The sequence below is a fragment of the Aquarana catesbeiana genome, linkage group LG01 (assembly GCF_042186555.1).
Source record: "Aquarana catesbeiana isolate 2022-GZ linkage group LG01, ASM4218655v1, whole genome shotgun sequence".
NCBI lineage: Eukaryota > Metazoa > Chordata > Amphibia > Anura > Ranidae > Aquarana > Aquarana catesbeiana.
In genome coordinates this window covers 313,194,385-313,214,732 of record NC_133324.1, presented here as the reverse complement: position 1 = coordinate 313,214,732, position 20,348 = coordinate 313,194,385, and the positions used below count along the sequence as shown (strand labels likewise).

The following is a 20,348-nucleotide window of genomic DNA, read 5'->3' as shown; positions in this document are numbered from 1 at the left end:
TGTACGTGGCTGGGAGGGGGTGGCTGCGGACCATGTCGTTCTTAGTGACCCAGAGGACTCCGGACCGAATGCCTCAGCAAACCTACGCTGCATGGCCTCCCTGATCCTGCAAAGCCTGCGTAAGGATCCTCGTATTCGTGGTATCAAGGAGAAGGACCAATACTGGCTGGCAACCCTCCTTGATCCACGTTACAAGGGTAAGGTTGCGGACCTTATCTTGCCATCGCAGAGGGAGCAGAGGATGAAACATCTTCGGGAGGCCTTGCAGAAAGGTCTGTGCAACGCGTTCCCAGAGACTGGGAGGTTACAAACTCCTCTTTCTGGACAACGTGTTGCTGAGGCTTCGGTCAGTCAAAGAAGGAGCGGTGGAGAAGGTGGCCGTCTGACCGATGCGTTCAGACAATTTTTTGGTCCGCAGCCCCAAGGTATGATCGGTTCCAGCAACCATCGCCAGCGTCTGTTTTACATGGTGCAGGAATACCTAGGGGCAAGATCAGACTTGGACACCTTTCCCACCGAAAATCCTCTGGGTTACTGGGTCTTGAGGATGGATCACTGGCCAGAGCTTGCACAGTATGCAATTGAGCTACTGGCCTGTCCTGCATCCAGCGTTCTTTCGGAACGCACATTCAGTGCTGCTGGAGGCGTGGTAACCGATCACAGGGTGCGTCTGTCCACCGACTCGGTCGATCGGCTGACCTTCATAAAAATGAATGAGTCTTGGATCACCACCAGCTACCAAGCACCTGATGGTGATGTAACCGAATAATTTTTTTTGAAATCTCAGATCCCTTCAAAGACTGCCTATGCTGATGCTGAGTGACTATCCCTGAGTAATTATCCTCTTCCTCCTCAATCATCACGCTGATAGCTTGTAAGAACATTTTTGGTTCTGGGCGCCACCACCAGTGCCTAAGGCACAATTTTTCAGCCCCTGTTTAACAGGGGCGTGTAATTACAATTTTTGATGTAATACTTTGCAGCAGGGCTCGTTCCTGCATTCCAACTAGAGTGTCTGTGAGGGGTTGCAGTGTTGTGGCACCAGCACCAGTGCCTAAGGCCCAATTTTTCTGCCCCTGTCTAACAGGGGCGTGTAATTACAATTTTTGATGCAATACTTTGCAACAGGGCTCGTTCCTGCGTTCCAACTAGAGTGTCTGTGAGGGGTTGCAGTGTTGTGGCACCAGCACCAGTGCCTAAGGCCCAATTTTTCTGCCCCTGTCTAACAGGGGCGTGTAATTACAATTTTTGATGCAATACTTTGCAGCAGGGCTCGTTCCTGCGTTCCAACTAGAGTGTCTGTGAGGGGTTGCAGTGTTGTGGCACCAGCACCAGTGCCTAAGGCCCAATTTTTCTGCCCCTGTCTAACAGGGGCGTGTAATTACAATTTTTGAAGCAATACTTTGCAGCAGGGCTCATTCCTGCGTTCCAACTAGAGTGTCTGTGAGGGGTTGCAGTGTTGTGGCACCAGCACCAGTGCCTAAGGCCTAATTTTTCAGCTCCTGTTCAACAGGGGCATGTAATTACAATTCTTGATCTAATATTTCACAGCAGGGCCCTGTGAGGGCTTACAGTGTTGTGGCCACAGCAACACCTAAGGCCCAAATTTCTGCTGAGTATATAGGGCAGGACCCTACTTTCAAACATCTAACTTACAAACGACTCCTACTTGCAAACGGAAGGAGACAACAGGAAGTGAGATGAAATCTACCCCTAGGAAGGGAAATTCTCTCCTGTAAGAGTTAATATGGGAAAACAATTTCTCCTTTCCACTGATGCTTTCCAATCCTTGTTCCACAAAAAAACCCAAATTTTCAAAAAACATTTTTCATTGGGACAAAAAAGTGAGGTGAAATCTTCTGAAGAGGAGGAAAGACAGCAAAACAAATGTCACAGGGGTGATAACCCTTCCCTATGTTTTCCAAAAAGCTTAGAAAAGATTTTTTGGCTTGAGCTAAACACGTTAAAAATGTTCAAAATTACAAACAGATTCTACTTAACAACAAACCTACAGTCCCTGTCTTGTTTGCACCGCCTGTATACTGCTGTTCAGAGTATATAGGGCCTGGTGGCCCCACACCTTTCCTTATTTTAATTTGGGTGCGGGGTTCCCCTTAATATCCATACAAGACCCAAAGGGCCTGGTAATGGACTGGGGGGTACCCATGCCGTTTGTCTCACTGATTTTCATCCATATTGCCATGACCCGACATGACATTAAACCCGCAAGCAGTTTTAAATGAGATTTTTTCCTTTAAAAATGACATTTGGTGCAGGGACTGTTCTAAACATGGGAAACACGCGTCACTTTACAGGCATACTATAGACACCCCCCAGGTACGATATTTAAAGGAATATTTCACTTTTTTTTTTTACTTTAAGCATCATTAAAATCACTGCTCCCGAAAAAACGGCCGTTTTATGATTTGCCTTGTATCTCAATTTCCAGCTGAATGGTTTGTTTTAACAGGTAAGGGTTCACATATAATTTAACACCTGTTGCAGACTTTTTGGCACCACAGGATTGATTATGTAATCAGAATCAAGGTGTTTCCACAAACTTTCACAGCTCCCATCATATTCTTGGGCAACTAACATCTGCCTTGACACATTCCATGGGGACTGAATTAATATGACTGAGTTACCTGTGTAGCTATAAATACCGGAGTATCTTATACTCATTAGAACTGAGCAAGTGGCTTTGATAAGCTGCAAAATGTTTTCAACATTACAGAACAAATCAAATTGAATGTGACTTCTACTAGTTACAAATAGTTAAGATAAACCTTTTTCCTAAAAATAAAGGAAATTAAGGAAAAAAAGAAACAACTACAACCGATACACATAAGAAACTGCCATCCCAAGAAATAAAAGAAAGAGAAAACAAAGAGAATGGAAGGGAAGAAAGTTAGTTTATGAGATTTATTAAAAAATATTCTCAACTACTATGAAAATAATTGGCACACTATTCTTACCAGTTCACCTGAGAACACAGACCTTTGCACATTATGTGATCACAACTACTGCTACAGTTCTAACTTGCAGTGTGCCTTTAGATCATATTGTTTTTGTGCCTCTCAGCATTTTTTAGGTTAGTTAACAAATTGAGCACAATTAAATAAACATTCCCCAGTAAACTATTTGTTAAATGTCTTACCCCAGCATGCCCAGCTTACAACTATTAATGCTGCTGGCTCCTGCTCTCTCGGGTGCTGCATCCCTGAACTTCTGGTCTTCACAGGAAAGAGTTACCAGTGGATAATGCAGTCTCTAGCCAGTCTGTTATCTTGGAGAAGGGAGAAGCAGGGGAGAGCCTAGCCATCCTAGGCTACTGGGCTGTATGCTTTTATTGATGTGCATAGTGTAGGGAAATACAACTCATGCAAGGGCTACTCCACAGTTGCGTACAACTGCATGCAAGGGTGACTCCATGGGATGCTGTAAGAGAAAGGAGCCATCTTGAAATAGGAAACCTGGGGCAGTGGTCATAGCACCAGCATAAACTGGAACATAGGCTAGGTTTAAGAGATAAAAAAGCTGTATATGCAATAAGTGTTTAAGTCAGCTGCTGACAGTGCTTAAAAACTGAAGGTTTAATGCCCCTTTAAGGAATGTGTGTGTTATGTTTCTGCCAAAAAAAAAAAAAAACATGTACAATGTAGCATCATGATTACTTGTTAAAGCAGACCTCCATCCAAAAGGGGAAGTTCTGCTTGTTCACACCCTACCCCCCTCCACTGCCACATGTTGGGCCCCTCCTCCTTCCCCTTCCTAAAAGGACAGCGGAACCATTCAGAAAGCACAGTGCAACTCGCACATGTGCAGTAGGAAACCAGCTGTGAAGCCTGAAGGCTTCACTGCTGATTTCCCTTTGTGAAGATGCTGGCGTCTGCACCAAAAGCCGAAAGGATCAGCGGGGGGGGGGGGGGGCCAACATCGCTGGATCTCTGGACAGGTAAATGTCCTTATTAGGCATGAGCCAGCGGTTCGAGTTGAACGTAAGTTGGACTCGAACATCGGGTGTTTGTTTGTTCTAAAACAAACCGAACATATGGTTCATTCGTGGGAAATTTGAGCATCACAGAATGCCCTATAATGCACTGCGAGATCGCAGTGTATCGCTGTATGATGATTGGCCAAAGCATGCACCTGACCTGCATGCTTTTGCCAATCACAGCTTGCTCTGCTGAGAGAGCCATAATTGGCTGAAAGCAGGGCCCGTTCCTGCGCCCAACAAGAGTAACTGTGAGGGGTTATAGTGTTCTGGCACCACCAAAACTAAAGGCCCAATTTTTCTAACCCTGTTTAACAGGGCCATGTAATTACCATATTTGATACAATATTTCAATGCAGGGCCTGTTCCTGCGCCCAACAAGAGTAACTGTGAGGGGTTATAGTGTTCTGGCACCACCAAAACCAAAGGCCCAATTTTTCTAACCCTGTTTAACAGGGCCATGTAATTACAATTTTTGATACAATATTTCAATGCAGGGCCCGTTCCTGCACCCAACTGTGGGGGGTTACAGTGTTCTGGCACCACCAACACCTAAGGCCCAATTTTTCTGCAGAGTATATAGAGCAGGCCATATAGTATATATACTGCTGTTCAGAGTATATAGTGCATGGGGGACGCCCATGCCATTTTTTTAAATTTTGGTGTGGGGTTCCCCTTAATATCCATACCAGACCCGAAGGGCCTGGTATGCATTTTGGGGGGGACATCCACGCCTTTTTTTTGGTATTTTTGGCGTGGGGTTCCCCTTAATATTCATACCAGACCCAAAGGGCCTGGTTTTGTACTGGGGGGAAAGCCACGCAGTTTTTTTCAATGATTTTTATCTATATTGCTGGGATCCGACAATACATTACAGCCGCGAGCAGTTTTAAATGACCTTTTTTCCTTTAGAAATGTAATTTTGCTGTGGTACAGTTATAAACACTTAACATGCAGAATAAGGAGACCCCACAGGCAGAATATTTAAAGGAATATTTAATTTTTATTATTTCATTTTAAGCATTATTAAAATCATCGCTCAAGAAAAAAACGGCTGTTTTTAAAACTTTTTTTTGTATTGATACATGCCCCCTGGGGCAGGACCCGGGTCCCCAAACCCTTTTTATGGCAATAATTTGCATATAAGCCTTTAAAATGAGCACTTTTGATTTTTCATATTTGCATCCCATAGACTTTAACGGTGTTCGCATGTTCGCACAAATGTTTTGCCTAATCGCATGTTCTGCTGCAAACCGAAGGGAGGGGTGTTCGGCTCATCCCTAGTCCTTATATTAAAAGTCAGCAGCTACAGTATTTGTAGCTGCTCACTTTTGATTTTTTTTTTTGCCCAGACTGAAGCTCCTTTTTAAAGCGGTAGTAAACCGCTGAAAAAAAAAAAACCCTGCAAGACAATAGCTTAATGTACTAGTATGCATTGCATACTAGCACATTATGAAATACTTACCTTAGAACGAGGCCCCCACAGCACACCAGGTCACTGCTGAGGGAGCTGACATGTTCTCTCTGCGTTTCTTCTGGGTTCGCTGGTTCCAACGCTGTGAGTGGCTGGAGCCACAATGACGTCACCCCCCGTATGCACACGGGAGTCCTCCGTTCCAGGAAGAAGCTCTGAATGTCTGAATTTCGGGCATGATCTGCCGGACCTTCAGAGCAAAAGTGCTGCTGATGTCAGTGGCTGCATGCAGAGCGAATATTCATTACCTACAGATAAGCCTTATTCTGTTTTGTCCACATTTTCCTTTGCATGACTTTATTTTTTACTAATCTAGGTGAACATTTACTTTCCTAGATGAACATCAACTTTTTTAAGTGAACATTCTCTACTCCTTTGGAAAGTATTGATGTTTTTTCAGAACATGGAAATCTCGTTCCCTTCTCTTATTGAAAGTGAGGTTTGCAAGGTGGCATCTAATTATGTACCCAAGGTCAGCTACAGTTTTGTTTCAATTAGACGAGGAGCAAAGCTTTAAGCCTTAGCTGTGTCTTCAGGGAAGACTAGGAAAATAACTTTCAGTTAGGTCTCTGTAGACACATACAACAAAGTATTTCAGAATGGATATGAAATATTCAGATGATTTCTTAAATTTCCTGAGCTCTGTTGGCACTACTTTCCAGAAATCTAATGTTGCTTCTATTCCACAGCTGGGTAGGATATGAACAACAAAACTGCAAGGGAGAACAATTTGTCTTTGAGAAGGGAGAATACCCTCGCTGGGACTCCTGGACGAACAGCCGAAAGAGCGAAAGCATCTCCTCCTTGAGACCAATCAAAGTGGTAAGAACAAGACTATGCACATTTCTTAATATAATGAATCACATGCAAATAATAATATTTCTTCTTATTATTATAAATAATAATGATTACATATATAACAATACTTACACCAGCATAACAGAAATATAGCTGGGTTTCAGTGTTTAGCACAAGAAGAATTAAAACAATTCCCAATCCTCAGTAGCAATCGTATAATTTAGATACCTCCATCTAGTTCAGCCAACAGAAAAAATAAAAACATGGAAAAACTTCATATTCAGAACTCTATAGCCATAGCTGATCCAGAGGAAGGAAAAATTAAAACAATATAAACGTGATCCAATTTGCCCCAACAGGGGAAAAAATCTTTCCTGAATCTCCAGGAGTCAATTGGATATTTCTTGGATCAACTACCCTTGGTGTTATTACCTGTAAATGTTAAAGTGGTTGTAAAGGCTCAAGGTTTTTTTACCTTCATGCATTCTATGCATAAAAGTAAAAAACTTTCTGTGTGCAGCAGCCCCCCCAGGGCCCCTAACACTTACCTGAGCCCCATCTCGATCCAGTGATGTGCACGAGAGCAGCTTCTCTTCCGGGTCTCTGCCTCCTCATCGACTGAGCCGCGCTCCATATATGAATGTCCACACAGAGCAGCGGCACGGGAGTGAGCAGACTGCGTGCTATGGGGGCACTTGGCAGGAGGGAGGGGCCAGGAGCAGCGGCGGGGGACCGAGAAGAGGGGGGTCAGGGCTGCTTTGTGCAAAGCCACTGTACAGAGCAGGTAAGTATGACATATTTGTGATTTAAAAGAAAAAAAATCTGCCTTTAATATCATTTTAATATCCAGTGTGTGCATTTGGAAATGTATCCATCACTTTTAGACAATCTAATGAGCTAGCTGGAACTAGTTCTTGAGGGAGTCTATTTCGCACTTTTCAGCTTTTATTGTGAAGAAGCCTTTCAGTGTGTGGGAACCTCTTTTCAGGCAGACAAAGAGTGGCCCCTAGTGCCTTGTAAACACCTGAAAGTGAATAACTGTACACCCAGTTCACTATATGGACCACTTATGTATTTTTCCATAGTGATCATATCCCCCCTAAATCACCTTTTCTCCAGAGAGAATAAAATCAGTTCCTCTAATCTTTTTTTAATAGCTAAGTTCCTTCATGCCTCTTATCAGTTTGGTTCCCCTTCTGCGCTCTTTCTTCAGTTTCCCAATATCCTTTTTGTGAACTGTGCCCACAACTGACCTGAATATTCCCGTTAAGGTGTTATTAATGATTTCCACAGAGGCAAAATTATGTCTCTGGAATCTATACCTCTTAACAGAAAAAAGTTTTTAAAAACTTCAGCTTGGCATTGCATGCTATTAATGAGTCTATGATCTACTACAACACGCAAATCCTTCTCCACCATTGATTCTCCCAGCTGCTCTCCTTCTAGTATGTAAGATACATGCATGTTTTTAGCCCTAAGTGCATAACTTGACATTTATCAATATTAAACCTCATTTGCCACCAGGGCCGGGACAAGGGGTAGGCAGAAGGGGCGACTGCCCTGGGCACTGTGGTATCATGTGAGGTTTGGGGGCACCAAAAGGAGATTGGGGGCAGGTGATTTGTTATGGGAGGAGGAATTTGGGGGGGTGTCATGAGGTAAGAATTGTTCTAGGAGGGGAAATCTGGGGAGGTGTGCTAGGAGAGGTGATCTGGGGGGAAATTGTGTTGAGAGGGGAGATAGTGTAAGATGATATTTGCTAAGATGGGGGATTTGTGGGGTTTATGCTAGAAAAGGTAATATGGTGGGGGGGGGATTTTTGCTAGGAGGGGAATTTTTTTGGGGTGGGGGATTTGTGCTAGTAGGGATGATTGGGGGCATTTATGCTGGGAGGGGGGTTTTGGACTGGGGAGGAGGGGGGTTGTGCTCTGAGGGGAAATTTGAGGGGTAGAGGATTTGTGCTAGGAGGGGAAATTTGAGGGGTAGAAGATTTGTGCTTGGAAGGGTAATATTTTTTTTTTTGGGGGGGGGGGGGCATACTGTATGTGGAATAAGAGGATTTGAGTTAAGCATGCAGATTAGCACTTGGTGGGAACGTTGGGAACGGGAAGGCAATTTGGCATTGGGGGCTCTAGATTACCTTGTCCCAGCACTGTTGAGGCCAGCTTGGAAGTTGGAGACATCCTGTAAGGACGTTATTTCACTGCATAGCTTGGTGTCATCTGAAAACACTGAAATTGTACTTTTATTCCCAAATGCTGTTTAATCCCTGTAACATTTATAAATGGATAAAAAGTGGGAGTCCCAACACTGAACTTTGGGATACACCACTAATAACCATTTAATTCACATATCATATTCAAGTTTGCATTTGGATTACTAACATGTTGAAAAAAGTTTCAGACTTTTTTTCTCATTAAAAATGACAAATTGCTGCCTGCTGTTCTCAAGGCCAAGAGCAATGTGAAAACTGCAGTAACTCATAAACAGTCGGTAATCATATTTCATTATTCCGAAGCTGTATACTGCTAATAGCACATGGTTATTCTTTTCCTATTAATTAAACAGTTTATGGGCTTATTCAATGAGAATGCACAGCAAACAATGAGATGTACCCAAAAAGCAAGTTAGCATTTTTTTCTTTTAGTTTTGGATGCTGTTTATGATTCAGGTTGGAGCTTTCACCTCACTTTCTGTCATTCTGAGATCTCTGTGCACCATATATGACATAGACAGCAATTACTTTTCTGTATAATGTAACCTTTTCCCACTTTACTAAATAATCTTTTAGGCACCATTTACATTTGTGCATTGCATTTAACGCAATCACAATGACATGTGTTGTATTAGGGCAGCCCATTCATTTGAATAGGCTGCCCAAACAGCAACTTAAAAAGGTGCATGCATCATTTTTAGCAGTTCATCTAAATGCACGACAGTACATTACCACTCAATAGGGTATGCTATAACGTAGGCACATTGGGAGGTGCATTGAGATGTCATTCAAAGTGATAGGCCCCATAGCGCACCGACACAAACAATGTGTGTAACTGAAATGTAACAGTGTGAAACTGACCTCAGTCTAAGGCAGGTCATACATTTTTTTCGTTCAATCATCAGATTGAATGAAAACAAAAATGTGTCGATTCCCCCATCCTCCCACCTGATGTAGATGGGGGAATCACACCCGCTGTGCAATTGTGTTCTCACAGTGAGAACACAATAATCAGTTTTGTTGGCTATAGCCAGCAGGACTATTGCTTGTGAAAAAATCGAAAGGGTGGTTGTATAGAAGTCAATCTATCGATCAACTTCTGTACAAATAGGGTGCCCATGCATAGACTGAAATTTGACTGGTTCAGCAGGGATTCAATCCTTGTATTGCCTGCTTTATGACTTATTCACACTAAGTCATTGGGCTGTGCTGGGCAGCCTTGCCCATTGCAGTCCCAATGCGTGGAAAAAGCAAATGGTCTTTTGTCCTATTTGTTCTGCAGTGGTGTGTGCTAATAAATAAGGAGGACATGCACTACATTTTTTTTCATCAAAACTTAAATGAAATGTCATTTTATGACAAAAAGAAAAAAGTAAAAAGTGCAATGTACTGTAATCAGTTCTACACGGCACATACCAGTGGTATTAACCAGCCCTTGTAGGGATTTCACTTTGTGTCATAATGTTGTCTCTGGGACAGGAAGTGAGGTGAAATCACAAGAGTGCAAATAGTAACAAAGACCTGACAGTGGTTCACACTTTTTCCTGTGTAATCCAAGACTAATGCCTAGTACACACTATCAGTTTTTTTTTCTTTCAAGCCAGCAAGCAATACGATGTTAGTACAGCGATCTCCCCCATTGAGCTATTGTGATCTGATAGGGGGACTGCCTCCCCACCAGAACACATCGGTCAGCGCTCTCTGCCATTGGCTGAGAGCGCTGATTGGATGCCTATTTTTTTGCCTTTTTGGGCCAGCTTCTGTCAGACAGGTTGCCGTACACACAGGTCGAATGTTGGGCGGTGCCGGTCGGTTTCTAATAAACCGGCCGGCGCTGCCCAATATTCGGCCCATGTGTACAAGGCTTTAAAGAAAGCTTTGTGTGGAGTTCCACTTCTACTAACTAATTTGTGTGTACCAAAATCTGAACAGTTGCTCTGAGTCATTGTACTGTGCACATCCTTATTTGCAATCTCTTACTGCATAAACTTGTTTGTCTTATTAATGGTTTACCATGCTTAAGACCTTCATAGTTGAATATTGTTCTTCCCAAAGGGGACTAAATGCGGCACTCTTTTATTACCATCTGCTAAAGTGCAAAGCCAATATTAGAACAACAGTACATTCATCTAGACCATTGACTCTTGTTTGTAGTGCACTACACAGAAACTATTGTTTAAGTCTGGATATAGTGTGTTGTCACAGGATGCACACTTCCCTATTGTCCAGATGAGTTTATTGTTCAGAGCTTTTACAGCCGGTGCAATATTATGTTCACAGTGTTTGTCTGGTATTTTCCAGCAGTGCTGTCTGCATCCACTTATGTTTTGAAAGTCTCTCTATAAATTATAAATGGATAGACACAACGAATAAGAACCATCATGTGCTTTTATCATATATATATATATATATATATATATATATATATATATATATATATATATACCGGTATATATATATATACTGTATATATATCTATATATAGATATATACTGCTTAAAAAAGTTAAAGAAATGCTTTGAAAACACATCAGATCTCAATGGGGAAAAATATCATGCTGGATATCTATACTGTGGTGGACTGGGTAATGTGTTAGGAACAAAAAGATGCCACATCATTTGATTAATATTAAAATTAAAATTAAAATAATAACCTACAGAGGGCTGCATTCAAAGACACCCTGAAAATCAAAATGAAAAAATGATGCAGCAGGCTAGTCCATTTTGCTAAAATTTCATTGCAGCAACTCAAAATGGTACTCAGTAATTTGTATGGCCCCCACGTGCTTGTATGCATGCCTGACAACGTCGGGGCATGCTCCTAATGAGACAACGGATGGTGTCCTGGGATATTTCCTCCCAGATCTGGACCAGGGCATAACTGAGCTCCTGAACAGATGGGGTTGATTACTGATGTGGTGAAATAAACAATGTGTTTTCTTAGGATCCTAGTAAATTCGGTTCTTGGTCCTGGAGCCCTAGGACCTACACCTTACCTGGTAGCCAGACCTCGTTAATAGTCTCAGTTATGCACAGATCTTTATATATGTGCGCTTAATGAAACTTAGGGCTCTCTTTCTCTCTTGCTCTCTCTGCTGTTGGAGGCTGCTAGTAGGTGAAAAGGCTGACTGCTGACAGAACACTAAAAAGGTACAAGTGCTGCCTGTTTGTTTTGGGAAACCCATTAGAAGACACCTTGTTAGTTTGGAACTAACATGGTGTTAGTTAGTGGCACAGACAAGCAGATGTTTAGTTTGTTTTTTGCTGTGGACTTGTTGTACAAATACCTTCTGCATTGAAGACTCTGTTCGTTTTGCTGCCTTGCTGAATAAAAGTGTAGGACAAACTGGCTTGGACTGGTACTGACTGAGTATCCCTGCCTGGGGCATGATTTACCCCTGCCACTACCATTTGAATCTGTTCCAGTGCCGGTTCACATTGGTGCGGTGCCAAACATCGCACAGATATCATATGTAATTCACAGCGCACTGCCGTTCACATTACATGCGATGTCTGTGTGGTGCGATATCAGCCATAGAGATAGTATGGCTGATATCGCACCGCATTCGGTGCAAACACGCACAGGACCCTTTTTTCTGTTCGGACCAGAATCGGATCGCATGTGTGTTCACACATATGCGATCCGATTCATGTCCGAACTGTCAGTTCGCAGTGCGATATGCAAGCTGAACTGGGGGTGTCGTTAACAATGTATTGACACTCCCCAGCGATTCGCATATGGCAGTGTGAACTGACATGCGATGCGGGAACACGCAGTGGATTCGCAGTGTTCTCGCATCGCACCAGTGTGAACTGGCACTGATGTGAGATCTTTCATAATGATTAAATCAAGATCATCACTGTTTTATTAATTCTTGATTCGCTGGAATATTTCCATGTAAATCTGTCTGTCAAATGATTTGGAAATCCAGATCGCAATTCATTATTATATGATTCTCTGCAGACTAGACACACTGTCTAAAAAAAAAAAAAAAATAATAAAAATGTATTTTCTAATAATTTATAATCCCATTATTCAGCAATGGCCACATGAGATGACTACCAACTCACATCTATGGGTGCCCAAAGCCTGATGCTGTGCACATTTTGTAATTTGAAGTTATTCTGTTAATGTTTCTAGGACATAATGCCAATTTCTTAGATTTCCTTCTACATTCCTCAATTTGTCACCTCAGTATAGCTTCCTTTAACAGCAGTACCAGTGAATGTTCCTTGTGACTGAACATAATACATAGTTCCAAGGAAGATTGGAAGACAAAATGAAAGACACAGATTGTACCTAATCACTAAATAAGTGATACAAAGAATTATTTTTAGCAAAAGTGGAGTTTAGCTTTAAAGCGGTAGTAAACTCAAAAGCAAACTCCTATTATATCGCTGCTTACCAATTCTTAGATGTGATGGCTGAATTTGTTTTCTTTTTTAGGTTTTTAGGTTTATTTTTCTCTATTTTCTGGTGATCTGGCCAGTAAGTCTGTTTGGAGGCACTCTAATACAGGAGGTGTGTTACTGGCCAGGTCACCAGGTGAAAACAGAGGAGAAAAACGCCTAAAATAATAAAACAAATGCAGCCACCACATCCAAGGATTGTTAAGCTGCAATATATTACATTTTTGGTTTTGAGTTTACTACCACTTTAACCATATATATCTATAGTTAAAGCAGTATAGTGAAAGCAAAACCTGTACTAGATGGATGGCAGATATCTTAAAGCTGAAAAAATATTTTTTGAAAAAAGAACCAGTGATATAACTTACCTGTAATGAAGTGTACCCCATGTCCTGCAGGCTGACGGTTCCTGTAGCAATACACCCTTCACTGATGCCGGTGTATTGTCAAAACAGCCAATTCGTCAAAATCTCCAACCACATCACTTCCGGTGACTCTACAGCATCGGTAATTGGAGATGTGGACGAGTTTGCTGTTTTGACACAACACTGGCAGCGTATACACTACAGTAGACAATATAATGAGTGGACATTGTTAGCCTGCCAGCTAGTAACCAACAACATGGCGGCAACAACTTTTTCCTCCTTAACCGCTGTTCTGTCAAAACAGTCAAGTCGCTGTGTACCGTACTGTATACGCTGACGGTGTTGTGTCAAAACAGCCAACTCATTGAAATCTCCATTTACTGATGCTGGAGAGTAACCGGAAGTGACATGGTTGGAGATTTCGACGAGTTGGCTATTTTGACAGAACACCAGTCCTCCCCACAACATTGATCTTCTGGTGCTGCAGGAACTATAGCCTGCAGTACTGATCAAGCAGGGAAAGTCCAACCCGGTGGTTGTACAGAAGTCAGCTGGTAGATCAACGTCTTTACAACTACAGTGCCCATACATAGGTCAAAATTCAGCCAGTCCCTGCTGAACCAAGGCTTAAAGTAGAACTAAAGGCAAAACTTTTTTTTTTCAATTTTGAATAGAGTAAGGGAGGGTTATAACCCCTGTAAGGCTTATTTTTGCCATCTGACTCCTATTTGGGAGATTTAACTTTACTTCCTGTCCCATAGCCAAACAGGAAGTGAGAGGAAATACTTGCAAATTAAGTGAATCTCTTGGGAACTCCCAGGTCACTAGAACTAGTGTCCCCTGATTTCCCTGCTATTACTTTTCTTGGGACAACCTAAATTGTGGGATTTTCTTTTACTTTCACTTTCAATTATAATGGTAATCAGGACAAATAGAGAGGGTGAATCTCCTTAATGGGGGCACAGAGAGCATAAAAACTGAGAGGTGTTCTAATCCATCTCCGCTGTGTTCAAAATAAAAAAAAAGTTCTGCCTTTAGTTAGGCTAGGTTCACACCACCCGCACAGTGAAAAGCGAGACCCGCGGGTGAGTGGCATTAATCCTAATGGCTCGCTGCCCACCCTGGACATCGTACCTGCACTGAAAACCACGCTGTACTTGCAGTTCCGTGCTAGGTTGCCATTTCCAAAGTAGAGCAGGGACTGGTTTCCTGCGTTTCACAGGGCATGGCAGCCCATTCAAATGAAAGAACTGTTGTGCCCGATCAAACATGGGCCGCACGGCCCATACAAGTGTGAACCTAGCCTTATGTTGTAACAGAGGTAGGGACCTGACCTTTCTCTGTTTCAATTTCTAAGCCTGTAACTGGACAGTGAAAGGAGAAGCAGCACACTGATTAGTTAATTTCTTGGTCATTCTGCTCTCTGCCTATCAGAATGCTTCTTTCACTGCAGCACACCTAGTGCACTCCCTGTGTTGCTTCTCCCTCCATCTGTGTGAGTTCTGCTGTAAAGGGACTGCAAGAAACTGATACCAAGCCAAATGAAGATACTTATGCTGTTTATATTAAAAAAAATACATTTTAATATATGCCTGGATTTTAGCTTTAACATAGCTCACAACATTTTGAAATGGGAATGAGGGACACCTACCGGCAAATGTATGTAGGCATGGGACACGCCCCCGCCACACCCCCTTAAAGGAGAATTAACCCAAGAAAAAGGTTAATTAAATCCACAAGGGCTTTTTTTAACCACTGCTATTCCTTTATATTGGCTTTTAAAATGTACAAATGCAGCAATTTAGAATTTGGAAGAAAAGTTTAGCACTGGGAAAAACTTTCTGAAAGATAAAAAGTGCATTTTATGTACAGCTATATGGATAAAACCAAAATGAATGATAAATGAGGAGAAATGAGTGACAGAGAGACATTGCTCCAAATCAGGGACAGTCCCTCGAAATCAGGGACTGTTGGGAGCTATGCATTAAGGCATGGGGAATGGGGGTTGTTTTTGCAAAGGCCCAAAGAATTTAGTCATTCAAAGCGGTGATAACTTATGGATTGATTCTACCTTGGCTGTAAAATCCTATCATTTACTTTCTTAATTTGTGTGGACTGTGCCTTGAAGCTGGACATAGAAATCAGGTTATGCTATATATTTTATTCCTGGTAATGGGTATTGGGTTCCTGGTGAATTTCAGCTAATAGATCTCAGCCTGGATACACACATTTCAAGCATTGTGATCAAAATGTACCATACCGTTCACACATACATAATCACGTTTTTTCACACATGTAGACGTTCATCTTTTAATTAAAAAAAAAAACATTTTAGGAAAACTGAAATATAATTCCAAACATACTATAAGTGGAATGAATTTTGGTGAATTTGTGTTATAATGGCATTGATTTCTCTGTGTTTTGCAGGATAGTCAGGAACATAAGATTGTCCTTTATGAAAACCCAAACTTTACCGGGAAGAAGATTGAAATAATTGATGATGATGTACCAAGTTTCCATGCTCACGGCTATCAGGAAAAAGTATCTTCAGTGAGAGTACAAAGTGGAACGTGAGTACTTATATGACCGTATGTACTGATCAACCACTGGCAGCATTTATTGATGTGTTCAGTTGGAATGTTTACATTGCTGATACCGACCTGTGCAGATTGTGCTTCTTTAACACACAAAGATAAATGAGGCCAGTTGCAATCATTTGACAAACTTATACAGAAATTCAGATTGAAGTTTTATTTTTCTTCAATGAAAGCAGTTCAGAACAGAAGGACAATATCTGATCCTCACAGCTGTTTAAATGCTACAGTCAACATATGTCACACATTAGGCCTTGGGGAACATCTGAATATTACAGATAAGTCTTTAGCTCTTGGTGGCTGGAAGGAGGGCAGGAAAGAGACTAAAGCAGAACAAATCGTGTTCTCTGTACCCATTTAAAATAATTGGTGAAACTGAATAATGGCAAGGGAAAGAATTTGTTTTAAGATGTTATATAATAAATATTTGTGTCATTGTCAAAGATTGTGAGACATTACACTTACTGCTAAGACTTTTAACATATTTACCCTCAGATGCCAAGACAGTAAAAGAGCTTTCACCTATGGCCTGTAAGTACTTTACTCACATCATGATATCATCCATGCAGCCAATTCCAATCATCACATCTCTATCCTCAGTAATAAATAGTATATCTTCCTGTGGTCAAGCTTTCCTTCACACAGTATGAACATGAGACCAAAGCCTAGTACACACAATCAGAAAATTGTACAAAAAATACTGCTTTCAAGGCGATCGTACATTAATCTGAACGTTAGTTTCGAGAGCCGATTACAATAGTTCATCCAAAATTATCCAAAGGGACAAACACAAAAAGTTTTCTTGTACAATACCAGATTGTACCATTTTCGTTTAATCTGTACTTTTTGTTTAAAAAAAACAAATACAATACAATACATTACATCACTTCCAAAGTTGTTTTCTGTCCTATGAGAAACTGAGTAGTCTTCATTTTCGATATGGAGACTAGTGTAGCACATCCCCCGTAAGAGGTGAATAGTTGATCCCCCACTCTGCGCAGCCAGGTACACCGAATTTCCACAGACTCACTTGAGACAGGAAACAGTCCAGCAACTTAGTTTTTGTATTTTATTAGGGGTTAATAAACTTGGATGGGAATGGAATGATTATCGGGTGCCCACTTGACTGGAACAAACGTCTTCAGGACACTTCAACTATATACACTATCTGTATACACTCTTCTTCCTCCAGCACATCACTTGCTTGCAGAAAACAACACAGACCCAGCTGGAACACTGTTTGATGAATCTGGCAAGCCACTCTACCAGAACAAGCAAAAGCCCTTTACAGGCAGGGACCGTGTGCCCCATTGGTGTGTAGAGAAAAAGTCCAGTGTCCAGCTACATTCCTGTAGCTACTGAACCCAGCACCAGCTCTTCAGTCACTGCCAGCCTGCCTGGCTGCAGCTGCCTTTTTCTCTAACCCTCCTGGCTACTTCCCACAGTCCTCCTAGACTGTCACACTCACCAGCCACCTGGCTGTCTTCTCCCTGGAAATCTCCTAGACGTGCTAGCTGGATCCTGCTGTCCTCACTCTTGCACCCGTGCCTCTGGACAGGACACCTTTGTGTGTCTTGAGAGGATACCTCCAGCACCTGAGGCCCCCCCCGGGGGACTAGGGGGCTACCCTCAAGGGCCACCGACAGCCTCCTTAGCACTCCACTTCCAGCTTCCACCTAAACTCCACACTGTCCCTGCTGGCTTGACTCTGAGGATTTAAGAGGGGCCTACCCCTCTTTTTAATGTATTTGAATGCTATTTAACTGTAAACATCCCCCTTGTGTGGACATCTAAAAGCACAGAGACTCCTGCTGGGCACCACCATCTTTGATTTGATGTCAGCAGCCCTAGCAGATTCAGAGCTGTTACTGAAGTGACACGCTATATTATTCCCTTTCGCTACCCTCCAGCATCCACATAAAAAATTATGTAAAGGGAGGGGCAGAGGACAGGAAATAGCACAGACAGTCATTTTACACTTCCAGATAAGGAAAGGGCTATGATGTGCAAGGAGGAGTAGACTGTGCTATGAAAATGACAAGTACATTTTTTTTCTAGCAAGTTAAAAAAAACACTATTTTTATCCACTTCCATGTTTAAAGTAATTGTATGTGAGCATCTTTCTCAGTAACATACCAAAACTCCATACAGATAAAATTGGTTGTACAAAGAATTTATAGAGATTAAGGACCAGTTTATGTAATGCTTCTGGGATTGTACACCAAACCTTGAACTTTATTAGCAGCAGACATCAAACATATAGAGATGGCTGGTACATTTCAACTGGTTTCATGCCTTTGCTGGCACTTCACCAGGAGCAACTGAAACACAATTACTACAACTGGAATTTTTTAGTTGTCCCTAATGAAGTGCCAGTAATGTCATGAAAATGGTCAGGCACCGGGCATTTGTCTGGCTTCTGAATAAAAATTACTCCTTAGGCATTATGTGAATTGATTCAGCATCTCCATAATTCTTTGTATAAGTTATTTTCTCACACTTTTTTTGTAAAAAAACAAAAAACTCTCCAAGCCTGTTTTTTACACACCTAAGCACACTGCTATGTCCTGTGTTGGTGCTTTTTCTGGTTGTAGAAACTGGTAAATCAGTGCTGCAGTCTGTTTTCCTCTTGAGCCTGAGCTGACCCCGTTGCTGGGCAGGCAATGGGAAGTGCTCATATCACTCAGGTAACTGTGGGTATCTGAAGAAGTACCCTTCTCCTGTGCTCCAGAAGTTTAAACACCTGGAACCCTGTGGATCATTTAACCACAGATTTATTAAGTATTTGTTGATTGTAGATTAGGATGCTTTAAAAATAGCCGCATTGATTAGCTAAACATGGTGGTCCTAACTTCAATTTCCAGAAAAAAAAACACTTACGTCTGTATGGTTACAATAGGAAGGATCAAAAACTCTGTCATCTGTGTTACTGGTCACAATATTCTCTTGGACAGGAAATAAGGGGAAATTTCCCCCAAAAGGAACACAGACAACTGAAAACATCTTAGTGGAGAAGGTTTAACCCTTCAATATTTAATCCTCAATATTAGTCTGAGCCCGTTGGCTGCAGTTTTATTTGGGTGTTGTCCACAACATTTTTTCCCACTATCTAGATCAGTGGTTCTCAACCCTACTAGTGCCTTGACCCCTTGATAAAATTTCCCAAGTTGTTGGGACCCCTAAGAGTAAAATTATTTTCGTAGTGTGGGTTGTCAGCACCCAAGGCAAGACAAGTAATTTGCACCCTTAACCCACAGATATTTAGCACTCCCTGACAGACATGTGCAGGATGAAAAAATTTGTTTAGTTTAGTTTCGATTCGTTATTTAACTAAATTCGTTTAGTTAAATTCGTTGCATTCATTACATTCGTTTTCGGAATTTGTTTCGTTTCGTATTCGAATTCGAAAAAATTCGACCGCATTCGAAAAAATTCGACCGTATTCGAAAAAAAACTATCAAATTCGAAAAAAATCTAACACATTCGAAAAAAGCTGTCAAATTCGAAAAAATTCTACCACATTCGAAAAAACTATCAAATTCGAAAAAATTCTACCACATTCGAAAAAAACTATCAAATTCGAAAAAATTCTACCACATTCGAAAAAAACTGTCAAATTCGAAAAAATTCTACCACATTCGAAAAAAACCTATCAAATTTGAAAAAATTCTACCACATTCGAAAAAAACTATCAAATTCAAAAAAAATTTTACTACATTCCAAAAAAATATCAAATTCGAAAAAATTCTACCACATTAAAAAAAAACTATAAAATTCGAAAAAATTCTACCGCATTCGAAAAAAACAATAACTGAATTTGAAAAAGTAAACTATATATAACCATTTTGCGAAATTTGAAATTCGTATAGAATGAAATCGAATTCCAATAGAAAAGATTAGGATAGAATAGAAAGTATAAAAGAATAGCATAGAAAAACAATAGAACAGAATAGAAAAAAATATAATATATTGTATTCTAATCTTTTCTATTTGAATTCGAATTCATTCTTTACCAAATTCCAATTTTGGAAGATGGTTAAATATATATATTATATTTTTTTTCTATTCTGTTCCATTGTTTTTCTATGCTATTCTTTTCTATTCTATTCTAAACTTTTCTATTCGAATTTGAATTAATTCTATGCGAAATTCGAATTTCTGAAGATGGCTTCTAAAATTAGAATTTCATATAGAATGAATTCGAATTTGAATAGAAAAGATTAGAATAGAAAATAATAGAAATAGAATAGACTAGAAAAACAATAGAACAGAAGAGAATAAAATATAATATATATATATATATATATTATATTTTTTTCTATTCTGTTTCATTGTTTTTCTATGCTATTCTTTTTTATTCTATTCTAAACTTTTCTATTCGAATTTGAATTCATTCTATATGAAATTCGAATTTCGGAAGATGGCTTCTGAAATTCGAATTTCGTATGGAATTAATTTGAATTTGAATAGAAAAGAATAGACTAGAAAAACAATAGAAC

The 20,348-nt window shown here is 40.8% G+C and overlaps 1 protein-coding gene across 1 annotated transcript in view; it reads left to right on the top strand.

Moving 5' to 3' along the window:
• Nucleotides 1-20,348, top strand: part of CRYBB2 (crystallin beta B2) — a 59,266-nt gene that overhangs the window by 32,734 nt on the left and 6,184 nt on the right. The window contains exons 4-5 of the mRNA XM_073629490.1: nucleotides 6,158-6,290; nucleotides 15,683-15,825. Coding sequence (XP_073485591.1) covers nucleotides 6,158-6,290; nucleotides 15,683-15,825 — 276 coding nt within the window. The remainder of the gene's footprint in view (nucleotides 1-6,157; nucleotides 6,291-15,682; nucleotides 15,826-20,348) is intronic.